At 55.9% G+C, this 21,409-nt stretch overlaps 1 protein-coding gene across 1 annotated transcript; it reads left to right on the forward strand.

Annotated features, from left to right (window-relative positions):
* Positions 1 to 3: 3 nt before the first annotated feature.
* NPTXR (neuronal pentraxin receptor) lies at positions 4 to 17,656 on the forward strand (the record flags this gene model as incomplete). The annotated part of the gene is made up of 5 exons (XM_021687719.2): positions 4 to 405; positions 12,270 to 12,495; positions 14,553 to 14,800; positions 16,911 to 17,090; positions 17,432 to 17,656. Coding segments are annotated over 5 exons (1,281 nt in total), but the record flags the coding sequence as incomplete, so codon positions are not given.
* Between the last annotated feature and the right edge of the window lie 3,753 nt (positions 17,657 to 21,409).

The raw sequence follows: 21,409 nt of genomic DNA on the forward strand, positions 1-21,409 counted from the left end.
CCCCCCGCGCTGCCCGGGGCGCCGGCGGCCAGCGCGCACCCGCTGCCGCCCGCGCCCCTCTTCAGCCGCTTCCTCTGCACGCCGCTGGCGGCCGCCTGCCCGTCGGGGGCCGAGCAGGGCGACGCGGCGGCCGGCGAGCGCGAAGAGCTGCTGCTGCTGCAGAGCACGGCCGAGCAGCTGCGCCAGACAGCGCTGCAGCAGGAGGCGCGCATCCGCGCCGACCAGGACACCATCCGCGAGCTCACCGGCAAGCTGGGCCGCTGCGAGAGCGGCCTGCCGCGCGGCCTCCAGGACGCCGGGCCCCGCCGCGACGCCATGGCCGACGGGCCCTGGGACTCGCCGGCGCTCATCCTGGAGCTGGAGGACGCCGTGCGCGCCCTCCGGGACCGCCTGGACCGCATCGAGGTGAGCGCCGCGCGCCGTCGGGCGCGGGCCGGGGGTGTGGGAGGGGCGGCCGGCGGGCGGCCCCGGGAGGAAAGGGGAGGCCGGTGCCTGCCGCCCCTGAGACGCTGGCCCGGGGGGCGCGCGGGAAAGGCTCGTTCCCCTCGCCTTTCCCGCCAGGCACCTCTGTGGCAAGCCCCAGTTTCCGCATCTGTGAAGCGGGCGTCACAGTGTCCACTCGTAGTGAGGATTTACCAAAATGTAGGTACTTGAAAATGGTTGGCACGTACTAGGACCTCGTTAAATGTCCGTTTCATTCGTTTCTTCCAGACACCCCCAAAGCAGCACCAGTGCCACTCGCTTCCTAAGGTCGGGAGGGAGAAAGGAGGCACTGTCCAAGGGACTCGGGAATCTGCTGTCCTGCTGAAGAGCAGGGAACAGAATGTCCCATAAGCCAAATCCGGGTGCCCCTCAGCGCTGCCCATCTCCATATCCCCCACTCGGCCTCAGGCCACGGACCCCAGGGCAGCGGCTTAGATGGTGCTGGCCCAGCCCCCCGTACGTGGAAGCCAGCAGCTCTGGGTGCGGACTGACTAAAGAATAGGGCCTCCCGCGGGTGGACACCTTCTTCGGACGTCCCTGGCTCAGGTCAAACACAGGGGGTCTAAGAGGGGGGGTCTGCTATTGGCTGTGGTGTGGTCCCTGGCCAATTTCGCCTTTGAGGTTGCCAGACCCCTACCTCCCTGGGGGAGCTGGGCAGACTTGGAAGGACGGATGTCTGCAAGACACTGACCACCCGTAGCCATCCATGATTTCCAGATGGCAGGGAAGGGGGTTAGCAACAAAACTGAGTCTGTGGAAAGAGGTGGGGGAGAGAGAGAGGCCAAAGCCCCCTTTCATATTTTCATATTTTCCCCCAACCTAGCAGAGCTGGCAAAGGCAGAGGGAGGAGAGCCTGGAGGAAAGGAAATGTAGGGACTCCCCCTCCTCATGGCTCCCTCACATCAACCTCTGGCCTGACAGCAGAGACAAGGCCTGTGGGGAAGGTTGGCCATGGCCATGGCCCAGCAGCCTTCCAGAAAGTCTATGTTCGTGTCAGCACCCACCCCCCCGGGGGTCAGAGTGCAGCCAGGCCGTCATCACAGCCAACCCTCTCACCTTACCTGTGAGAAACCGGGGGCTCAGGGCCCTCCTAGGTGAGTGGCAGCTGCAGGAGGAACGCCCAGGAGGCTTGTCTGCCAGGCCAGCAGCATCCCCTTTTTCTACTTCGGCTCTGGGGCATTTCTAGGATGAGAGAGCCAAGAGCAGGAAGATAATCAGGGGAACGCTGAAATTCAACAGTGCAGGGGAGCCTCAGTTTCCTCACCTGTGAAATGGGGACAATAACAACACCTACCTCGCTGGGCTGTTGGGAAGACTGAGTTAGTCTTTGCGAATGGCCCAGAACAGCGTCCGGCAGCGATGTGCTCCGTCAGTCTGAGTGAGTGGTTGCTCTTTTTGTCGTTAAGCTATAATATTGCTAATTTTTTAAGTAGCCAGAAATAAAAATGGGAACAAACCCCCCTCTTGTAGGAAAAAGAGTTTATTAACATAAAAAAAAAAAAAGTTGTGGTTTTCAGTAAACTTCCTCTTGCCTGCCCTAGCCCCTGCTTCCACACCCAGATGGCACCTGTGGTGCCTCCCACGTCTGCGGTTGGCAGAGCTGGGCTTGCCCTGGACCTGTTCCCCAGCACCTGTGCATTCGGCAGGGTGGGCTCCCCTCCAGTTAGCCTGCTGAGGTTGGGGGGCGGGGCAGGGATCCTGGCGGCTGGGATTTGGCACCAGATCGGCCTCCCGGGTTGGGAGAGCCCTGGCTTCCCTGCACATAGCCCTCCTGCTTTCTGAGCGCAGTGGACCAGGAAGGAGAAGGGCGGGGCGGGGCTCTGCTTGCCCACCAGGTCTGCCTTCTGAGCCTCGCAGCAGCTGGGGTCTGGACCCTGACAGTCCAGTCGGGCGGTCAGACTACTGATCTCCGCGCGACTGCGTGCGTCCTGTAGCCACTACCTACTTCCTCCCCTCTCTTTTCATCCAGTATCCTCAAAAGGAAGCCCCCGGATTCCCAAGGTCTGTTTCTTCGTCCCTCCCTCTCTCCCTTTATGGCACACTGAACGTGCTCTGGGGACGTCACCGGAGTTGATCAATTGAACAGGAATAATTCAGTCCTTATCTTGCTGAATGCCTCTCCAACATCTGACCCCATCCCTCCCTCTCTCCTACAGACTTCCGTGCCCTTGGCTTCTAGACACCTCTTACCTGCTCCTTCTCCCTCTCTGCTTCTGTGTCCCCTTTTGGGGTCCTCCTCCTTTAATGGTTGCGCCCGCCTGGCTCTCCTTTCACTTTCCCTGGGTGAACTCAGCCACACCCTGCAGCTTCCAACACATGTTCTACTGTGGTGCCCCAACCAACTTAGTCCAGCCCAGGTTTCTCTCCCGAGCTCCAGACCGATAGATCCAACTGCTTCCTGAGCACATCCCTCTGGACATCGCACCAGCCCCCTGCCCTCATGGTGCCCCAACCTGAACTCAGGTCCTCCGCCAACCTACTTTTCATGTGTGTTCTGAGAAGCTCCTCCCCTACCCTCCTCCTTCCAGTCGACCTCATCTCTCTGGATGCTTGCAGCAGCCTCCTCAACCCACCAGACACACCCCTCCACCCGTCTTCCTCCAGGCAGCCCCAGGGATCTTCCTTAAGCCCTTCATGGGGCTTCCTTGTGGTGCAAACTCCCCAGACTGCTCCCAGGCTGTCTTTTCAGAGCTGGCCCAACTCCCTTCTTGCCTCTGCCCAGATTACCCCCAGAGTATCCATACTCATCATCTAGGAGTCTGCTCTGAGGACACCACCTCCCAGAGGCCCTCCCTAATCACACACTGTCTTTTTCCTAGCCCCAATCCTGCTCCCATAACCCTGGGCACATCCCTGCCTGTCTCCACTTGGCACATCTCTGCATCACCTCCTCCCTCACCCCATCGGCCTTCCACCAAAGGGGAGGGAAGTTCACACTGGCCCAGGCCTCCCCCTGAGGCCTCAAGTGAGAGCCACACTTGTGGGCTTAGGAGAAATTGTCTTCCTTCCTGTGTTTTTATTTTTGTTATTGTTGTTGCTGTTAATTGAAAAAAGTCAAAAGGTGTTTTTGGGGGGAGAAATCGCATCTAATCCCACCATTGTATCCGTTTTTTGTTTTGTTTTGTATTGGTTTTTGGCCCCTCTCGGTCCTTTCTCCAGAGGTAGACATTGTTCCAGAGTTACTGGTTGCTGGTAATTACCATTTTAATGATGGCCATAATACACTGGAATCCATTTCTGACTCTATCATCCATCAATCCTCCGATCGTCTCTTGTTACTGGAGATGTAGGTTGTTCCTAATTATTTTTCTCCTAGATGCTCATTGCAGGATCAGTTTCATGCAGATAGTTGTTTGGGTTTTTTTTTTTTTTCTTTTTAAGTCTCTTGAATTATTTCTTTAGGCTGGAGTCCCAAGAGTGGTATTACTGGGTCAGAGGATATTGATCTTTTATGGCTGTGGCCAAGAACCACTTTCCAAAAGGGTTGAACCATTTATATGGCAACCAGCCGTATATGCATGTTCCAGTGTTCCAGTTTTTGCATTAATTTAATAATGTGTAAAATGAAACTTTAATATTGATTTAATCAGAAGTTCTTTGACTGAAACCACATCCCTAACCCGGCCTGGCAAGCTGGTTGCCTACCCCCGTCTTGGAGTGGGAAGACAGGGGTAAGGAACACTCTGATGATGGTCACAGGGGACCCTGGGCTTGATAACAATTACAGCTCACACTCACCGAGTACTGCGCGTTCTCTCATTTAATCCTCATAAAATCTCCATGAGGGAGGTAACAATTTTATTCCTCTTTTACAGATGAAAAAAACCCAGCATTCAAAGGGGTTAAGACATTGGCCCAAGGTCACACAGCAATGGGGCCTGGATTTGACCCTGTCAGTGTGTCTGGCTCCAGAGTCCTTCCTTGTGCTCCATTATTTTCTCTAGATCCACCTGGAAAGGTCAGACCTCACCTAGCTTCAGGAGAGTGAGAAAGACAGATGAGGGCAGTGCCTGGTGCTGGATGTGGTCCTGGGCCATTTCTGCCTCTGCGCACCGGAGCAAGAATGATGAGGGCCAGTCCTCAAAGGCTTGTCCTGCTGGCTGGCAGGATCATCAGAAGGCTCACGTGAGAGCTTTGCTGATAATAGATAACAAATAGTATTTATTAGCTTATCAGTCTTCAGCCCTGGGAATTGGGCTGTATGCGTCTGCATCTTCCGGATAAGGACGTGGAGGACCAGAGACTCTAGAGGAACCAGGGCCAGGCACACCACCCCACACCCACCCCTGTCTTCGGTTTCCACTCCATAAAATGATATGGTGAGCCAGATGTTCTCTAAACACCTTCCAGTTCTAAATATTCTCTGAAATAGGCTGGCTGGTGGCATAAAGTGGAGTTCTTGTGATTTTAAGCTCTTCACCTCCCTCAGTTTTTTTTCTGTTTTCTTATCTGTAAAATGGGTGCAAGAAGGGGCTGGATTTGGTCCTGGCCCTTTGGGCTCTAAATTGGGAGTTCTTGGGCAGATGCGTCCTGCTTAGGAATTGTGGGGGGGGGCGGGGTTACATGTGTGCATGGCCCCAGCCGGGCCCCCAGCCACCCACTCCCACACCTCCAGTTTCTGAGGGAAATCTGCAGATAAACACAGTGGCGTAGAGAAGCTCCTGGTGCCTTTTCTAAAGTCTGTTGGTTGCTTTTGCTTTTCTCCTCCATTGCTGCGCATTCTGGCAGCTTCTGCTTGGTGGGGGCTGGTTCCCCTCACCCTGCCTCTTTGGCTGTGGAGGGGGCTGGCAGGGTGCAATGAGAGAGGTTCTGCCCGTTGAGGATGTGGAACCTCAGTGCCCACCAGCCACCTGCAGACGCTGTGGCTGGCCTCGCCCCATCTCCGGGTGGGGCGCACATACTGGGAAGCCCTTAACCCCCACTTACCTATCTGACAGGTGGGGAAGGGGAGGGGCAGGACCCCAGGAGGGTCCCTCTTATCCTGTCATCCTGGGCACTGGGCCTCTCATCTCTGGCAGTCCTTCCCCCAAGAGAGGCCCGTCCTGCCCTTCCAAGCCTGCTTGGGAGAAGTCAGGGCCTTACCTGGGGGATTTTCTTTTTTTGAGGTATATCTTACATTCCAGATATGTAAGAGCTCATATATCTTGCGTATAAAACACATAAATCTTAAGTGTACAGTTCAGTGAAAATTCGCGTATGGATACAGGCATGAGAGCACCACCCAGATCAAGAAGAGGACATTCCCAGTGCCCCCCAAAGGCTCCTTTGTGACCCCTAAAGTCCCTTCTTCCCCAGAGGCACCACTCTCCGGCTTCTGTCATCACAGACGTGGTCTGTGTTTGAACTTCATACAACCGTTCTCAGACAGCCACACCCTGTTGTGTCTGTGTGTGTTTTGTTTGTCTGACATTTGATCGCAGGGCATGTATCGGGGATGTGTTATTTTTCCACACTGTGTAGTGTTTCAACATATGGATATGCCTAAGTTTACTTACCCTTCCTCTATGGATGGACATTTGTGTTGTTTCTGGCTTGGCGTTATTACAAATAAGGCTGCCGCGAACATTCTTGTGACATCTTTTGGTGGCGATAAGCCCTCATTTCTCCTGGCTGCATCCCCAGGAGTGGGTGTCTGGGTCCCGGGAGAGACATTTATTTAGCGTTAGGAGGTGATGCCAAACACTTTTCCAAAGTGGCAGTAAGCGTCGGCATGCCCACCTGTGTGTGAAGCTTGCCAGCCTTGGTATGGTTATTTTTAAAACCCTCCCCGTTCTGGTGGGCGTGTAGTGAACTCACTGTGGTTTTAATTTGTATATCTCTGATGACTCATGCTTTGGAGCACCTTTTCTTATGTTCATTGGCCATTTTGTGAAGTCCTTGCCTGTGGGAGGTGGAAAGAGGTCAGGGGTTGGTGCTCCTCACCAAGTGAAAATGTGGTGGGATTTCCCGAGGACAGTCTAGGGCCCATGGTCCCCATAGAACTCTGGGGACAGGGACTGAGACAACCAACCCAAAGTGGAAGCACTTCTGTGCCCCCCACATACCCCTCATTTGACTCCAGGGGAAGCTGAGGCTCAGAGAGGCTGAGTAACTTGCCCGAGGTCAAACAGTACAGCAGAAGCTGAGCTAAGCTCACAGCCAGGATTTTCTATAAAAATGGGCTGTGGGGTAGAGGGGTAGAGGGCAGTCTTTGCTGCAGATTTTTGGCTAGGGCCCGGAAGTATGTGGGCAAGCAGGACCTTAGAGGGAATTCTGTGGCCGCCTCAGTGCGGCAGCTGGATGGGGAATACTTGAAGGGAGAGGCAAGGGGGCCCGGGGCTTGGGGTATCCTGTCACTTACTCTGGGGCCTCTGAGCCCAAGAGGGAGGATGGACAGATGCTCAGAGAGCCTTCTCCTTGCCTCGCCACACACGGAGCGCCCTGACCTGGCACCCCCACTGCACGGACACCCATTTAGACAAACTTTTGGTTACAGTTCCAAATCGGCCTTGCGGGCCCAGGACCAAGGATCAGGCTGGCCTCCACCGCCTGCACGGTTACCACTCCCTGTGCCCTCCCGCCCCTCAGTAGACGCGAATGCTACTCCTGGTTATACCTATTTATCAGCGTATGCCAGCCCTCACACACGTTCCTTCATTTGGTCATTAATTATATTCCAAAACGTAGAGACCATTATTATCCCCATTTTACAGTTGAGGAAACCAACGGTCCCAGGAGTTGAGCAGCTTGCTGGGGCTCCTGAAACTTCAGCTCGCCGCCTCAGTTCCCTCATCTGTAAGGTGGGCCTCCTCACTTCCCCAGATTGTCAAGAGGGTTTGTGAAATGCGCGCACAGACCTAGGAAGTCGGGACCCTGGAAATGATGCAGACCTGTCTGATGTGAGAGTCGTGCCTGAACTCGCAACATCGAGTTGTCACAGCCCGTGTGGACGAGAGGATGAATGAGGGAGGGAGGGACCGAGGGAAGAAGCCCTCTCTCCTCTCCCTTCGGAACATCTTAGATCAGGGGTCGGGGAAAGTTGCCGTCTGGAGGGGGAGCCGGCATTGGCCAGGGGAGGTGAGGCTGGAGCAGGAAGTGTGTTCTTAGCAGAAGGAACAGCATGTACGGAGGCCCTGGGAGAAGGGAGCCGGGGGCAGTTGGGGACTCTAGGTGGAAAGGAAGTGTAGCTTGCAGGGGTGGGTAGTTACAGCTGAGATCAGAGGGGCTGGGACTTTACGGGTGGGGGAGGGGAGCTATTGAAGGATATTAAGCAAGGCGGTTGGTTTAGCAGTTAGGCAGCTGCCCCTGGTGGAGAAGGGCCAGTGTAGGGGCCCAGGTGACCGGGGCCTGGACTAGGGAGGCCCAGACGACCCAAGTGAGGCTACCATTAAGATTCACGTTTAGATTCTACCCTCAGAAACTCTGCTTTTAGATTTCTCCCTGTTTTTTTAAAGAAAGTCATTGCGGAGTATCTCAGACATACACAAAAGTATAAAGAATGCCATCCGGGTGGGGACCCAGACTCAAGACCCAGAACGTTTGCAATCAGCTCATGCCCTTCAGAGCCTCCCAGCTCCACCAACCCTCAAGAGAGGGTCACCACTGCCCCGAATTTGTATTCATCTCTCCCTGTGTGTTTCTGCCTGCTTTTTACGAATACATGATCTAGTTTTGAATCTTTGCAACTTTATACAAATGGTATCCAACTGTTCTTCTGTAATCTGCTTTTTCTCTCAATATAATGATTAAACAAAAAGGTTTATGGTTGGAGTTGAAGAAGGATGGGCTCCTTCAAGAGCTATTTAAGTAGTGGCAATAAGAACGGACACCAAGCGCCTCCCGGGCCTGCTCTGCCCTCAGGACAGTATATAACTCACTTCTCACTACAGTGTGATGAGATATTGCTGCACCCTTTTCGCTGGGGAAACTGAGGCACCGCAGCTGTACACGAGGTCACTAGGCGGGTGGAACCCAGCTGTGAGCCCAGCAGATTCCCACTGGACTTGGGGGTGGTCAGATGGGGAGGTGAGGAGACCGCACTCACAGTGCTGCCATGAAGCCTCTCTTCCTCCACCCTGCTCACCACCCCCAGAGTTGGGCCCTGTGCTGTCCCGGGGGCGGGGGGTGAGCTGGGTGCTGAGGTCCGGCACCCTCCCTCTGCTCCCCGAAGGAAAGGAGCAGACTCCACCTGGGGACGAGGTGGTTGGGTCCTCCCCACATCCTCCCAGCTTCCGAGCCACCCTCCCTAGGCAGGTCCCTGCTCTCCGGGTCCCTCAGTGAGGCCGCCCCCTCCCCCCACTGCAGTGTGACAGCCCGCCGCACCCTCCCAGCCTCTTCATGGCCACCGGAAACTCTTCCACTGGCCCCCCAGGCAGGCAGGGCAGCCAGCACTCTGCCCACTTGGCAGAATGAGACCCACACTGTGAGGGAAGGATGGAAGAAGGCGAACAGCTTCTGGAACCCGAAGGGCCTGGGCTGGGGTTCCTGAAACTTCAGCTCACCGCCTCAGTTCCCTCATCTGTAAAGTGGGCCTCCTCACCTCCCCCGATCGTCGAGAGGGGTTGTGAAATGTGCGCACAGACTTCCCCGGTGCAGGACCTGGCATGTGGTATGCGACGATGAGGACAGGAGCCGCTGTCGTATTCTTGTTACTGAGGGCTAATGAGCCCAGCATGTTCGTGCTGAGCCGGGCTAGGACCCCGGGCTCTGGCTCAGGGCCCGTATACTCACGCCGAACCCCACCCAGACTCCCAGCACAACAGTCTGTGGGTTCGGAGCCCCCCTCTCCCTGCCTCGTCGGGACCTGAGTGGGGGTGATGGCATCATCACCCCTCCCCCCATCTTGGGCTAGGGGCCCAGTTGGCATCAACCAGGAGCCCACGCGGCACAGCCTGCGCCCGCAGCAGATGGGAAAGTTGGGGGGGAGTCATGTTCTTCTGATTCAGACACTGGGGTGGGGAGGGGGCCACACACGATCTGCAGAGCCCACCTCCTCCCTAGCCCTCCTGCCGGCAACAGAGCTGGTGGCTCCGACAAAAGAACAGCTTGCACGCCCGCCTCGCTCAACGTGCATGGCTTCTCCTCGCCACGGCGTCTGTGTAAATAGCACTAGACGTCCTGTTCCTCCTCTGAGGGAGGAGGACGCTTTGCTCGAGAGCTCCAGAGGTGTCAGCTTTGCCCAGCCCCATTGCTGTAGGAAATTCAAAAGGGCTTCTGCCTCAGTTCCCCCATCTGTGAAATGGGAGCACTAAGAGTACCAAGCAAAATGAGTGGCTGTGAGGATTGGTGAGTAAATACATGTGCAGGGCCAAGGACGGGCCTGGCACCCTGTCTCATTCAGACGTGTGGCCCTCCTGTCAAAGCTTGGCCCCGTGCAAAGAGGGAAACAGAGGATAAAGGGTGCCGGAGCCCAGGAGACCCAGCCGTGGCCCTGCTGGCACTGAGACGGGATGCATTCTATGAGCTAATTGCCTGAGCCCAAGATTTACTGAACGTTCAGCCACTTTAAGTGCAGTGGGTACTCCATGGGCTTTTGTGGCCAAGGGAAGATTCTGGAGGTAGCCAGCTCTTCGTTGGCTGATGGGTTCAAGGCTCACAGTTTGCATTCTGCTTTTATTGTCCAGGAGGGCCTGTTACTTCAACTCTTCCATCCTTACATCTGTCCTGGGGATGGACAGAGCAGGACTTGTCCCTCTTTCACAGAAGAGGAAACTGAGGCTTTGTGTTTAGCCAGAGTTAGGATTCGTAGGCACCCAGGGAGTTAGAAGGAGCCCTCCGATAGGGTATCGGAGGTTAGTGTAACAGGGGTGGGGCCAGCTGTCCAGAGCTCCTCATCAGTCCATGCCCCACCCACCGCACTTGGCCTGCGCCCCAGCCTGGGGGGCCAAGCAGGCGGTTGCATGGATGGGTGGCTGTGCCCTCTTAGGTGGGATGTGGTGGGGGATAAAGGTGGCCCACTGTGGGGGCGTCTGGGTGGCTCAGTTGATTAAACGTCCAACTCTTGGCTTTAACTCAGGTCATGATCTCAGGGTCATGAGATCGAGCCCTGCATCAGGCTCTGTGCTCAGCGGGGAGTCTGCTTGAGATTCTCTCTCCCTCTCCCTCTGCCCCTCCTGCTCATGCCCTGCTCCCTCGAAATAAATAAATAAATGTAAAAAAAAAAAAAGTGGCCCACTGTGGTCCAGCTTTTGTCCGGGCTCTTGTCCTGCACACCACCATTTAATCCTGACCACAGGTCTGCAAGCTGGGCATTCCAAGCCCTCATTTTGTAGATGAGGAAAAATGACACCAAAGAACTTAGCCCCCCTGCTCTCACTCCCGAGGGGGGGTGTCAGTCCCTCCAACTCCCCAGCATGAGGTCATGGCAGCTTCTCTCAGGCGCTGGCCTCCCCGCCCCACCCTCCAGCACTTTGAGGCAGGACATCCATTTATCTGCTCATCACACAGCTAGAAGACACGCACCTCGAGGCGAAGGAATCTGCCCAGTCTCACCCAGCAAATGACCACAGGGCCAGGGCTGGGCCAATGAGGCTCGGGAGGGGTATCCTGTACTCGCTCCAAGCCGAGGGGCCATCCTGCGAGGCACAGGGCACTCAGGAAATGTTAGGCCGCGCTCTTGGTTTTCTGTTTTGCCCTCGGCAGTATCTTCAGCACTGGATGCAGGGCCCAACCCATAGTAGGTGCTCCCTGATTATTCCTTGCTCAGTGAAGGTATCGTAAGAATTCAGTGAGCTCAGGCCTGGGGCTAAGGCTGCAGGCAAGGCCCAGGGCTGACTGAGCAGGAGCTTCTTGGGCCCTTGGGGAGTGTGGAGGAAGCCAAGGAGATAGGGAAGGTCTAATTTGGCTCCTAGAAGCTCAATGAATTATTAATGTTTGCCAGAGACTACCCCCTCCCAGAGTCTGGACTTGTGGCCTCGCCTGCCTTCTTCCACCCCAGAAGGGCTTCTTCCAGCAGGAGAGGGGGAGGAGAGCCCCCCTCCCCGGGACCCTGCTCCAATTCTTCTGCCTGCTGGGGTCATAAGGCAGCAAAAGGGAGGCTCTAAAAAATCCTGGGCAGGATGAGGGTGTCAGAGACCAGCTTGGATCACTCTGCCCTGGGCAGTAATTGCAATAACCAGGCTCTGTTCATTGGCATTTACTACTTAGCCATCCCCCAACCCCCCTTCTAAATAGGTACAGTTGTACCCTGTTGCATGTGAGGAAACGGGTTCAGAGAAGTGGAGGCATTTGCCCAGGGTCACACAGCAGATTGATTCTGGAGCTGGATTTGAGCCCTGGGTTTTCTGACTAAGGCGCCATTGCAGCCCTATTCCAGAAGCCCCTGGTTTGTGCCTCTGCATCTGCTCAGTGCCCACACAGAGCCTTGCACCATTTTGAGAAGCCTGGCGAGCGAATGAGTGAAGACTAAGACAATCCACCCCTTCAAGAACCTGTCAGCATACAGCTTTCAGTTATGAAGGACTCAGCCGTGGCTCTCAACCCTGACTGCAATGTGAGAACCACCCAGGGGAGCTTCTAGAGCTCTCCACTGCCAGCCCCCCACCTCCACCCCACCATAGGCTGAGATGTTCTTGAGGGTAGACCCAGCCTGCTTTCAGCTTACCATCAGACACCGGCAGTGGAAAGAACCTGCTCTTTCGTTGAACATGTGTTGCCTGAATTTGAGATCGCCATCCTCATTTGCCTTTGGGGAAGCTGAGGCTCACCTGGGGTCACCCGACGGGGTGGTGGGCATCTCTGAGCCCTGTGTCTCTTTCCTTCCACCCTCCAAGTGACCTCACATGCCCTTTCTTCTGCCCTGTAAGCAGCAGGAGCTCCCAGCCCGTGTGAACTTCTCAGCGGCCCCAGCCCCTGCACCCGCAGTGCCCACTGCCCTAAACACCAAGATGGACGAACTAGAGGGGCAGCTGCTGGCCAAGGTACTGGCCCTGGAGAAGGAGCGAGTGGCTCTAAGTCACAACAGCCAGCGGCAGCGGCAGGAAGTGGAGAAGGAGCTGGATGCGCTGCAGGACCGCGTGGCTGGACTGGAACATGGTGGGTCCAGGGCCCAGCAGAGGGCACTTTCCCAGATGGGTCTTCAAGGAGGCAGATTCACTCAAAAACATTTTTGCGCTCTCCAGAGGCTAAAGCTAGATGGGACAGTGGAGAGGGGGCTGCGAAACCCAAGAGGGAGAGAATAATTGGGGAATATAATTATTTTTCTTAACAGTTAACATTTTCTGGGCCTTACGTTCTGGGAGTGGGCTAAGGACTTGACATGTCAGCTGGTTTAATCTTCACAAACCACATGGGGCTGGTACTGTTAGTCCCATTTCACAGATGAGGACACTGAGGCTCAGAGAGGTCAAGCAACTGAGGCCCAGCGTCACACAACCAGTGAGTAGTGGATCTGGACCTCAAACCAGGTCTGAGGTTTGGACTTTTCCAAAGTCCATGCATTTAACCACCCCACAAAATCTGTGAATCAGAATTTTGCTCCTTGCTTAGCAACTGGGCCTTGCAGTGCCAGGAGTCAGAGAAACGTGCTGTCATGGCCAGTGCTCAGGTCTGAGCATCAGGAGCCCTGGCTCCTGGCTCCACAGCTGTCACTGGCTTACTTTGGAATTTTGCTTCCTTTCCCCAGGCCTCATGTTTCTCATCTGAAATGAGGGGATCTAGGACTCCTGAGCTCTCAGGGACCTTTCGTCTTTGAAACCTTGTGAGGACCACCCTTAAGAGGCTTACAGACAAGTTAGGGATACCAGGGGAAATCATGAGCAATAATCAGCGACTGGCTTAGATGTGGGATGTGAGTTCAGGAGAAGGAAATCCAAGAGGCTTCCTGAAGGAGGCGAGCCTCAGCCTAGTCGCTGAAGGCAGAGGGAGAGAGCCAGTCAGTTTTGGAGTGGAGGGGCCAGAGCAGGGGCAAGGCAGGAGGCGAGGCAAGGCCCAGTGGGTTTCAGGGCTCGCCTCCTGGTTGGAGCACAGAGATAAGAAAGGCAAACTCACCCCTCCTCGGTCCTGCCACTGGCCCCCTGTACTGCATATTCTAAGGGATTGGGGGACACAGCCCTCCAGAAGCTGCAGAGCAGAGAGGAGGCAGACAGCTAGGCTGGATGTCTGTGTGCCTGTGAGCAAGTTGTGTCCCTTCTTGGGACTCAACTTCCTCATCTATGAAAGGGGTTTCAAGGGGCACTGAGTCCCTTCCTCTCTTACCATGTTGCATCAGCACATCAGCCTTCACCCCAAGCCCCAACCAGACCTGGGAACCCAGGTCCACCATTCCCAGCCCCAACCCCCTAACCCCAGCCCTCAACAAGCAGCTAGAGAAGGGGACGTCCTACCCTAGAGGTGGGTGTGGTAGGTGTTACCCCCTGGCCTTGGGAGAGGTGACTCTCTAGTCTACCAATGCAGAAAGCCCTCTGATACTCAAGACATAGAATCCCTGAAACTCTGCACAGGAAGGCACCCTGGACACCAAGGAGTCCCAAGATGGTCTTGTTCGGATGGCAGCTCTGCCGCTGACCAGCTGTGTGGCCTTGAGAATATGACTTAATCTCTGCACCAAGGCTTCCTCATCTGTGAAATGAGGATTATAATAGTGGCTACCTCATGGGGTTGTCACAAGAATGATGTGAAAGCCTTTAGAACAGTGCCTGCCAGGTAGAAGGTTCTGTGTAGTGGTTATTAAATAAATAGGCAAAGAACTCAGAAAAATGATCATTGCCACAGCTCAGGTTTGTTGAGCATTTATTATAGGCCAGGCCCTTTAGGTAGTTTGTCCCGCTCGGCCCTCACACAAGCCTGGGAGGGAGGAAATCTTATTTATGTCATTTAACTGAGCAAACCCGGGCTGGAGAGGTGACGTTGAACTTGTGGGATGTCACGTGGCTGGAAAGTGTGGAGGCAGGATTTGAACGCAGGATGTCTCAGGTCCAGAGCCCTTGTGCTTTAACCACACCCATCAACACAGAGGCAGGATAGAGAGGTCCATGAAGGCACCTGGCACATGGCAGATGCCCAGGGACTAGGAGCCTTCATCCTAGAGTCTGCCCCGCCCCCCATCAGTGTCCACTGACCCCCACCATGTCCGCCTTGCCCACTCCCCTCAGGGTCCTCAGCCTACAGCCCCGCAGATGCCTTCAAGATCAGCATCCCCATCCGCAACAACTACATGTATGCCCGTGTGCGGAAGGCACTGCCTGAGCTCTACGCCTTCACCGTCTGCATGTGGCTGCGCTCCAGGTCGGGGGGCAGTGGCCAGGGCACGCCCTTCTCCTACTCAGTGCCCGGGCAGGCCAATGAGATTGTGCTGCTGGAGGCGGGCCACGACCCCATGGAACTGCTGATCAATGACAAGGTGAGTGGGGGCTGGGCGGAGTGGGAAGAAAGTGGGGGACGGGGTTACCCTTCCAGGAGCACCTGCACTGGGCTGGGTCCCAAGCATGTGGGCCCTTTCCATTCCCCTGCTCGGCAGCTTCAAGACACAGAAAATACCTACTGGGTGCCAGGCTGGGTTCTGGGGATACAAAGACAAGCCAGACCTGGGGCTAGCTGAAGAGGGGCTTGTATCCAAGAGAGGCTGTCAGTGATGGCGTTTCCATTTACAGAGGAGGCCCATGGGGCTTCCCCAGTGACCCAGCTGCGGGAGCAGGGCTGGAAGGGTTTGTCCCAGGGCCCTGCTCATTCTCCTGGACAAGAGGAGAAGCAAATGAGGCCTAAGGACCTACCTAGGGAGGGAGCGCTGGTGGACTCCTCGCCCTCCCTCCTCCCCTGCGGCCAGCCCCTCTGCCCCTCCCCTCACCTGGAGAGTAGGCTGGTGCCCTTGTTCTGCCCTTGGGCCACCCATCTTCCCCATGCCTGGGCCGCCCAGCCCCCACTCACCTTGTCATTGGTGACATCCAGACAAGGATATGGGGGAGTGGTGTGGGAGTGGCATGTGATTGAGCAGGAGGAGTGTTTTATCATCCTCATTCTCCCCAGTATCCTCTACCTGCCATATTGCTTTGGGATTTGCAGGCATGGTGGTCTTTTGAGACCTCCCCCCCGGAGATGCAGACACCACGTATCACACCCACCTATGACCAGCCCACAGCCACTTAGAGCTGCTAGGAAGTGACTGTCACCCATCAGAAGCAAGCTCAGCAGGAAGTGTCTTTCATGGGTGTCCTGGAGGAGGAGGAGGAGAAAGGAGATGGGCCCAGGGGACAGTGAGTTTCTCTTGTAGCCCAGTAGGTCTTAGGAAAGGCTGGGGTAGCTGGAGTACATCTAGATCCTGCTGCCATGTCCCCTTCACACACCCCCTGGCTGCCATCCTTGGCCCTGCCCAAGCTCAGCACTCCGCGCTCAGCAGAAAGGATTCAGCACCCTGGACAGGGCACAGCACAGCCCTATTCCAGGAACTCGAGCATCTTTTTAAACGTCAGCCTCACAGGTTACTCAGTTCCCCTTTTATTCCAGCCTCTTAGCCTTTGCTCCTGCTGTGCCCCCACCTTGCTTTGACTTGCAGTGGAACAGTCAGATCCATTGTCCTTCCAGAGGTGTTTGAATACCATGTCTGCTGTCCCACACCTGCCTCTTCCTCTGGACCTCCCAAATGGCCCCTGTTATTTTGCTTTATAATATTGTCCCTGAAGTTCTTCCCTCCCCTGCAGACTCAGCTCATTTATAGCTAGGACCAGATCCACATCCCCAGTGTCCAGAACAAGCCTGGCACTAAGTGGGCCTCAGAGAATGTTGTGTTAAAGTGTGATCTCACAGAACTCTGGAGATGAATGAGCCCTTCGGGAGTCCCAAAATCCACAGGCAGCAAGTACATTTCATCTCACAGGCCAACGCTAATCAATCACCAGCAGCTTCCCAGAGCACTGTTTTAGGAAAGATCCCGGGGCTGAGCCTGGGTTCACGATTGATTAGCCATGTCCGCCTTGGGTAGACGAGGCAGAGGTGGCTACATATTTGCCATCCTTTGCCTGACCATTAGCATCCTTTGCATGAGGAACTGAGGCCCAGGGAGGAAAGAGCAGCCTCCCCAAGGTCCCACAGGAGGTTGGTTGGCAGAGCCAGGGCTGGACGCCAGTGCCCAGCCTCTGAGTCCAAGGCTGCTTGTACTCCTTGAGCCCAACCATGTGCCAGGCACTGTGTGAGGTGTCCAAAGGCTGTGAAATGTGGCTCCCGCCCCACACGACCTTACAGGCCTGTGAGGAATAATATTCCTTATTAGTGAATAAGGAACCTGGAAACACTCGAAAACCAATTCTGAATATTCCCTTGTGATCTGAGAGAAGCTGCCTGGTTAAGTTGTGGGGAAAGAGGAAAAAGTGCTCAGAAAGACATGGGGTTGAGAGGAAGGGGAGGGTAAACCTTGGCTCAGCCCCTGGAAAGGACACGGGTCTTCTGGGCCCCACCGCACTGGTCCAGCCTTGGGACTTGTGGCACCTCTGACCTGGGGTTGCGGGACCTATGTCCAGGTGGCCCAGCTGCCTCTGAGCCTGAAGGACAATGGCTGGCACCACATCTGCATCGCCTGGACCACAAGGGATGGCCTGTGGTCTGCCTACCAGGACGGGGAGCTGCAGGGCTCCGGTGAGAACCTGGCCGCCTGGCACCCCATCAAGCCTCATGGGATCCTTATCCTGGGCCAAGAGCAGGTAAGGCTCAGGGTAGTACGGGGGCTTGAAGCCTGAGTAGGTATCACACTCACCCAGGGCCCCTGGGAGGGAGGGGTTAGGTAAAGGGACCCTGGAAGCACAGCAGTGATCAGTCTGACCCAGCCATTCTGCAGATGGGCAAACTGAGACTCAGAATGAGCAGTGACCAGCCCAAGGGGCTGGAAACTTGGGGACAGAGGGGGAAGCTTGGGGCGGGGCTAGAACTTTAAGGGGTGGGGCTTCAGCAGGACCTGGGACCTGATTGAGTCTGTCTGCCTGTCTTTTCTGATGGCTCACTCCATGTCTCTCTCTCTCCTCTCTCTGCTGCTCTCTTGGCCCAGGACACCCTGGGCGGTCGGTTTGATGCCACCCAGGCCTTCGTGGGTGACATTGCCCAGTTTAACCTGTGGGACCACGCCCTGACACCTGCCCAAGTCCTGGGCATTGCCAACTGTACCGGGCCACTGCTGGGCAACGTCCTCCCCTGGGAAGACAAGCTGGTGGAGGCCTTCGGGGGTGCAAAAAAGACCACCTTTGATGTCTGCAAGGGGAGGGCCAAAGCATGAGGGGCCACCTCATCCAGGGTCCCTCCCTTGCCTGCCATTTTGGGGACCTTACAGTGGGGGCACACGTTCCCTCCTCAGCCTACCCACACACTGGCCTTCCCTCCTGCCCTGCTCCTGGCCATGCCTCCTGTTTCCCCCACCTATACCCACACCTCCAGAATGCCCTGCCCTGCAGTGGCTGTCCCCTAACCCCACTTGGATGGGGACAAGCAGCTCAAGCCAACAGGTCAAGCCTGGGGTGAGTCCAGGGCCTGGTGGGGGGTGATAGCAGTGCGCACAGCACTGTCCACCCTCTCGGCATCACACTGGAGCGGTCTCTTACCCCCACCCACCCTGGCCCATCCACCACGTCTGATGCCACTGATCTCAACAGCATGTCCCATGGGGTCATGTATGGAGGAAGGGCCCACTATCTCAGTGGCAGGCGTGGCTGTCTGCCCCCCTGTCCCCCATGCACCAGGCCTGGCCCCTTCCCCTTCAGGGCCACAACAAGCTCTAGAGCTGTCCCCCCAGCTGAGAAAGGGATGACAGAGACATAGGAGACTCAGACTCACCCCTCCTCCATCTTTCCACCCGTTGCCAGTGAAGGGCAAGGGGATCTTGATGGAGCCTCCTGCACCCTCTCTCTTCCTCCTCTTTCCTTGTTTCTTTGTGTGCAGTGGTTTGAATGTTGGTTCCATGCCTGGCCCACCCCCACCTCAATTCCCAAGACATCTCCTTCCCGGCTCCAGCCTGAGGGACAAAGACCCTGGGAGGCCAAAAGGCCATAGTCACCCCTTGTGCCCACCCACATGTGTGCTAACTGGCAGGTCACCTCTCCTCCTCCATGCCCAGGACAGGGCCTGGGCCACTTCAGCCTGGGCTGGGAGCAGCTTGTGAGAGAGGCATGTGCCCAGGGGACCCAGGTTATGGCATAGCCACATTACCTAATCCCTCTGCATGGCCCCGAAGCCTCTGGGGAAAGAAGGGAGAAACCGAGTGGGCAAAGAGGGGAGAAGCACAGAGTGGTGTACAGAGCACTGGATGAGAAGGAGCCCATGGTTCCTAGCCAGCCCGGCTGCTCACCTGCTGTGTGGCCTTCTGTAAGCCCCTGCCTTCTCTGGCTTGGCCTTCCTCATTTGTGAGCTGAGGCCCTTGCTTTGGTCATTTCTCCAGATCAAACGTGAGGTGGTCTGTGATTCCAAGTGGATCGGGTGGGGCAAGCCTGACGCTGCCTAGGAACCAGGGGCAGATCCTGAGAGTAGGCAGCAGATGGCATCTGGCCGGGCATGGGTCAGGGTCAGCAGCTGCTTCCAGAGAGTCAGGGGCAAGGGCAAGGGGCAAGGCAGACCAACCTCATGCACAGATTGTAAAAACCAGCTTTTCTGGATCACCCCCGCCCCAGCCTGGCACCCTTGCCCATCTGAGAGGGCTGAAGGCTTCCAGCTCCCCACCCTGAGTCCTCACCAGCTCCCCCAAGATAGTGGAAGAATGTAAAAGCTATAATGTAAAAGAATGAAAATACCCAGTCTGACTTCTTGCTTGTGTAGATGGGGAAGAGCTCCGAGAGGTCAAGTGACTTACACAGGACCACACAGCACAATGTGGCAGAACCAAGACTAGAACCCAGGGCTTCTGACACCCTGTTCAGTGCTCTTCCCCCCTACACCATACTGCCTGCCCATGAGTGTCTTTGAGTCCAGCCCTCACCTTAGAGGACAGACATTTTAAAGAGGTCATAATGCTTTCCAACATGAACATCTTCCTTTATGAAACACACAAACATCTTGGCATCGAGACCCCCCCCCCCACCACAGGAAGTAGGGGGAGGAGAGGGGTGATCCCCAGGCACTCTGATAGGAATGGAAGGCAGGTGTTCCCCCTGCCAGTCACCTACCAGGTGTCTGGGCAGCTGCAGGCTACCTGACTCGAGCAGGTACCCGTGCCTTTTGGCCTGCTTTCTGTTCCCTGTCTCTGTTCCCCACCACCACTTAACCTGAGGCAAGATGCAAGAGCTGCAGGCTGTGGGGCCCATTGCCATGGAGGCTTCTCCAAGACTTGTTGCCTCCAGCCCCCAGTTCCCTCCCTTGTTGCCAGTTCAAGAGCACAAATAGACCGTTCAGCACCACAGGCCCAACTCCCCCTAGAAGAAGAAGCGATGGCGTGCTTCAGCCAGAACCTGCTGAGACCAAGGTTGCCCTGGTAACAGCCAATGACATCAGCCTAAGTGCTGGGTCAAGCGTCTCTTAATGACATATGCTGTTGCTGGGGTGACAGCAGATTCAGGACCCAGATTCCCGGGACACTGGGCTTTATTGGGTTTCCGTTACTGGTTTTAAGGAAGCAGCTTTTGTGGAGGCCTTGGGGAAAGAAAGGGTCTAGGAAGGAACTGACAGAACTTGAGCCTACCCAGAGGCATCATCCCAAGTCCTTTATGCTTTGTCATGGTGACAAAGATGAGACATCTGACCTTGGTCCCATGCTGAGTCACCCTGGTCAGCCCTCCAGAGGGCACAGGAACAAATTAGAGGCGTTGAGGTGCAGGCTGTGAGTCTGGGCCATTGGTGAGTGGCCTGGGTGCCCATTTCCATTCCAGGAAGGTGAAAGCCCGAAAGTCCCCACCCCTCCTTCGTCCACTGATGGTTCTTCACCTTTGCCGAATGCCTGCTGTTTGGACGCCAGCTCTGGTCGTCTAGCTGCTCCTGGGCACAGCCAAGAAGACGGGGAAAGAGGAGCTGGAAATGGTGCTTGCTTGTGTCCCTGAGCTGCTCTGGCTAATGGTGATGATGGAGCCTGTTTGTTCCATCTTTTTTAAATGTCAGGCACTGTGCTGAGCACCTCACATCTCATTTATCCTCACAACACAGTCGTAAGCTGGGACTGTTCTTAGCCCCAGGGAGGGAACTGGGGCACAGAGAGGTTAAGTAGCCTGCCCAGTGTCCATCAGTTGGCAGGTGCTGGAGTCCAGACTTCAAACCAAGGCAGGTTACAGTAAGGACCAAAGGGACTGGCAGCCCTACTCTCTGTGGAGTGGGACTTGAGCATCATTGCTCCCGATGGGTTTTTCCCTAAAGAGATGTGCTTGACCCCATTCACTACCCTCACAGGGTTGCTGATGGAGGAAGAGGCCCCGGGATGGGCTGGCCCCAGGGCCAGGGTCCCCTTGGGTGAGGCCGTGGGAGGGGTCTCTGCAGTGTGCCCGCCACCTCAGCCCTTCAACTGGCTCTCATTTCCAGAACTCAAAGGTAAGAGGAAGCTGGACGGTCTCCCAAGAGTCCCAGGCAGGGAATGGGGGAGAGGATCTTTCTCAAACTTCTGCTTTGGGTCAAGCCCTGCTCCAGGTGCTTCACAGCTCTTATCTGCCAGATTTTGCCCCCCTTTGTGGCATTCTGTACCCCCATTCAACATCCCAAGGGGACAGATCACCTTGCCACAATCGTGCATGACCTAGGACCACAGCTTTGGGCAGGAAGGTTTCTTCAGGAGGCCCTCCTGAAGTCTCATTTTATAGATGAGGATGCCGGGGCCCCAGGAGGGTGAGTGGCCCTTGGGGCCACCCAGCCAGGACACCTGGAGACCTGATCTCAGCTTTCTGACTCTCCACAACGCAGTGGTCCCTACCCACCACCAAGAACTGGGTCCCTGGTTCCTCTCCATTTCCCAGCACCTTGCCCGGAGCAGACTGGAGAAAGGGTCCCCTCCCAAAGATGCGATCATTCTCTTCCCCTCTGTCCCAGCTGCCTGCCACCCCAAACCCCACCTCACCCCTGCTGG

The sequence above is a fragment of the Neomonachus schauinslandi genome, chromosome 5, assembly GCF_002201575.2.
Source record: "Neomonachus schauinslandi chromosome 5, ASM220157v2, whole genome shotgun sequence".
Classification (NCBI taxonomy): domain Eukaryota; kingdom Metazoa; phylum Chordata; class Mammalia; order Carnivora; family Phocidae; genus Neomonachus; species Neomonachus schauinslandi.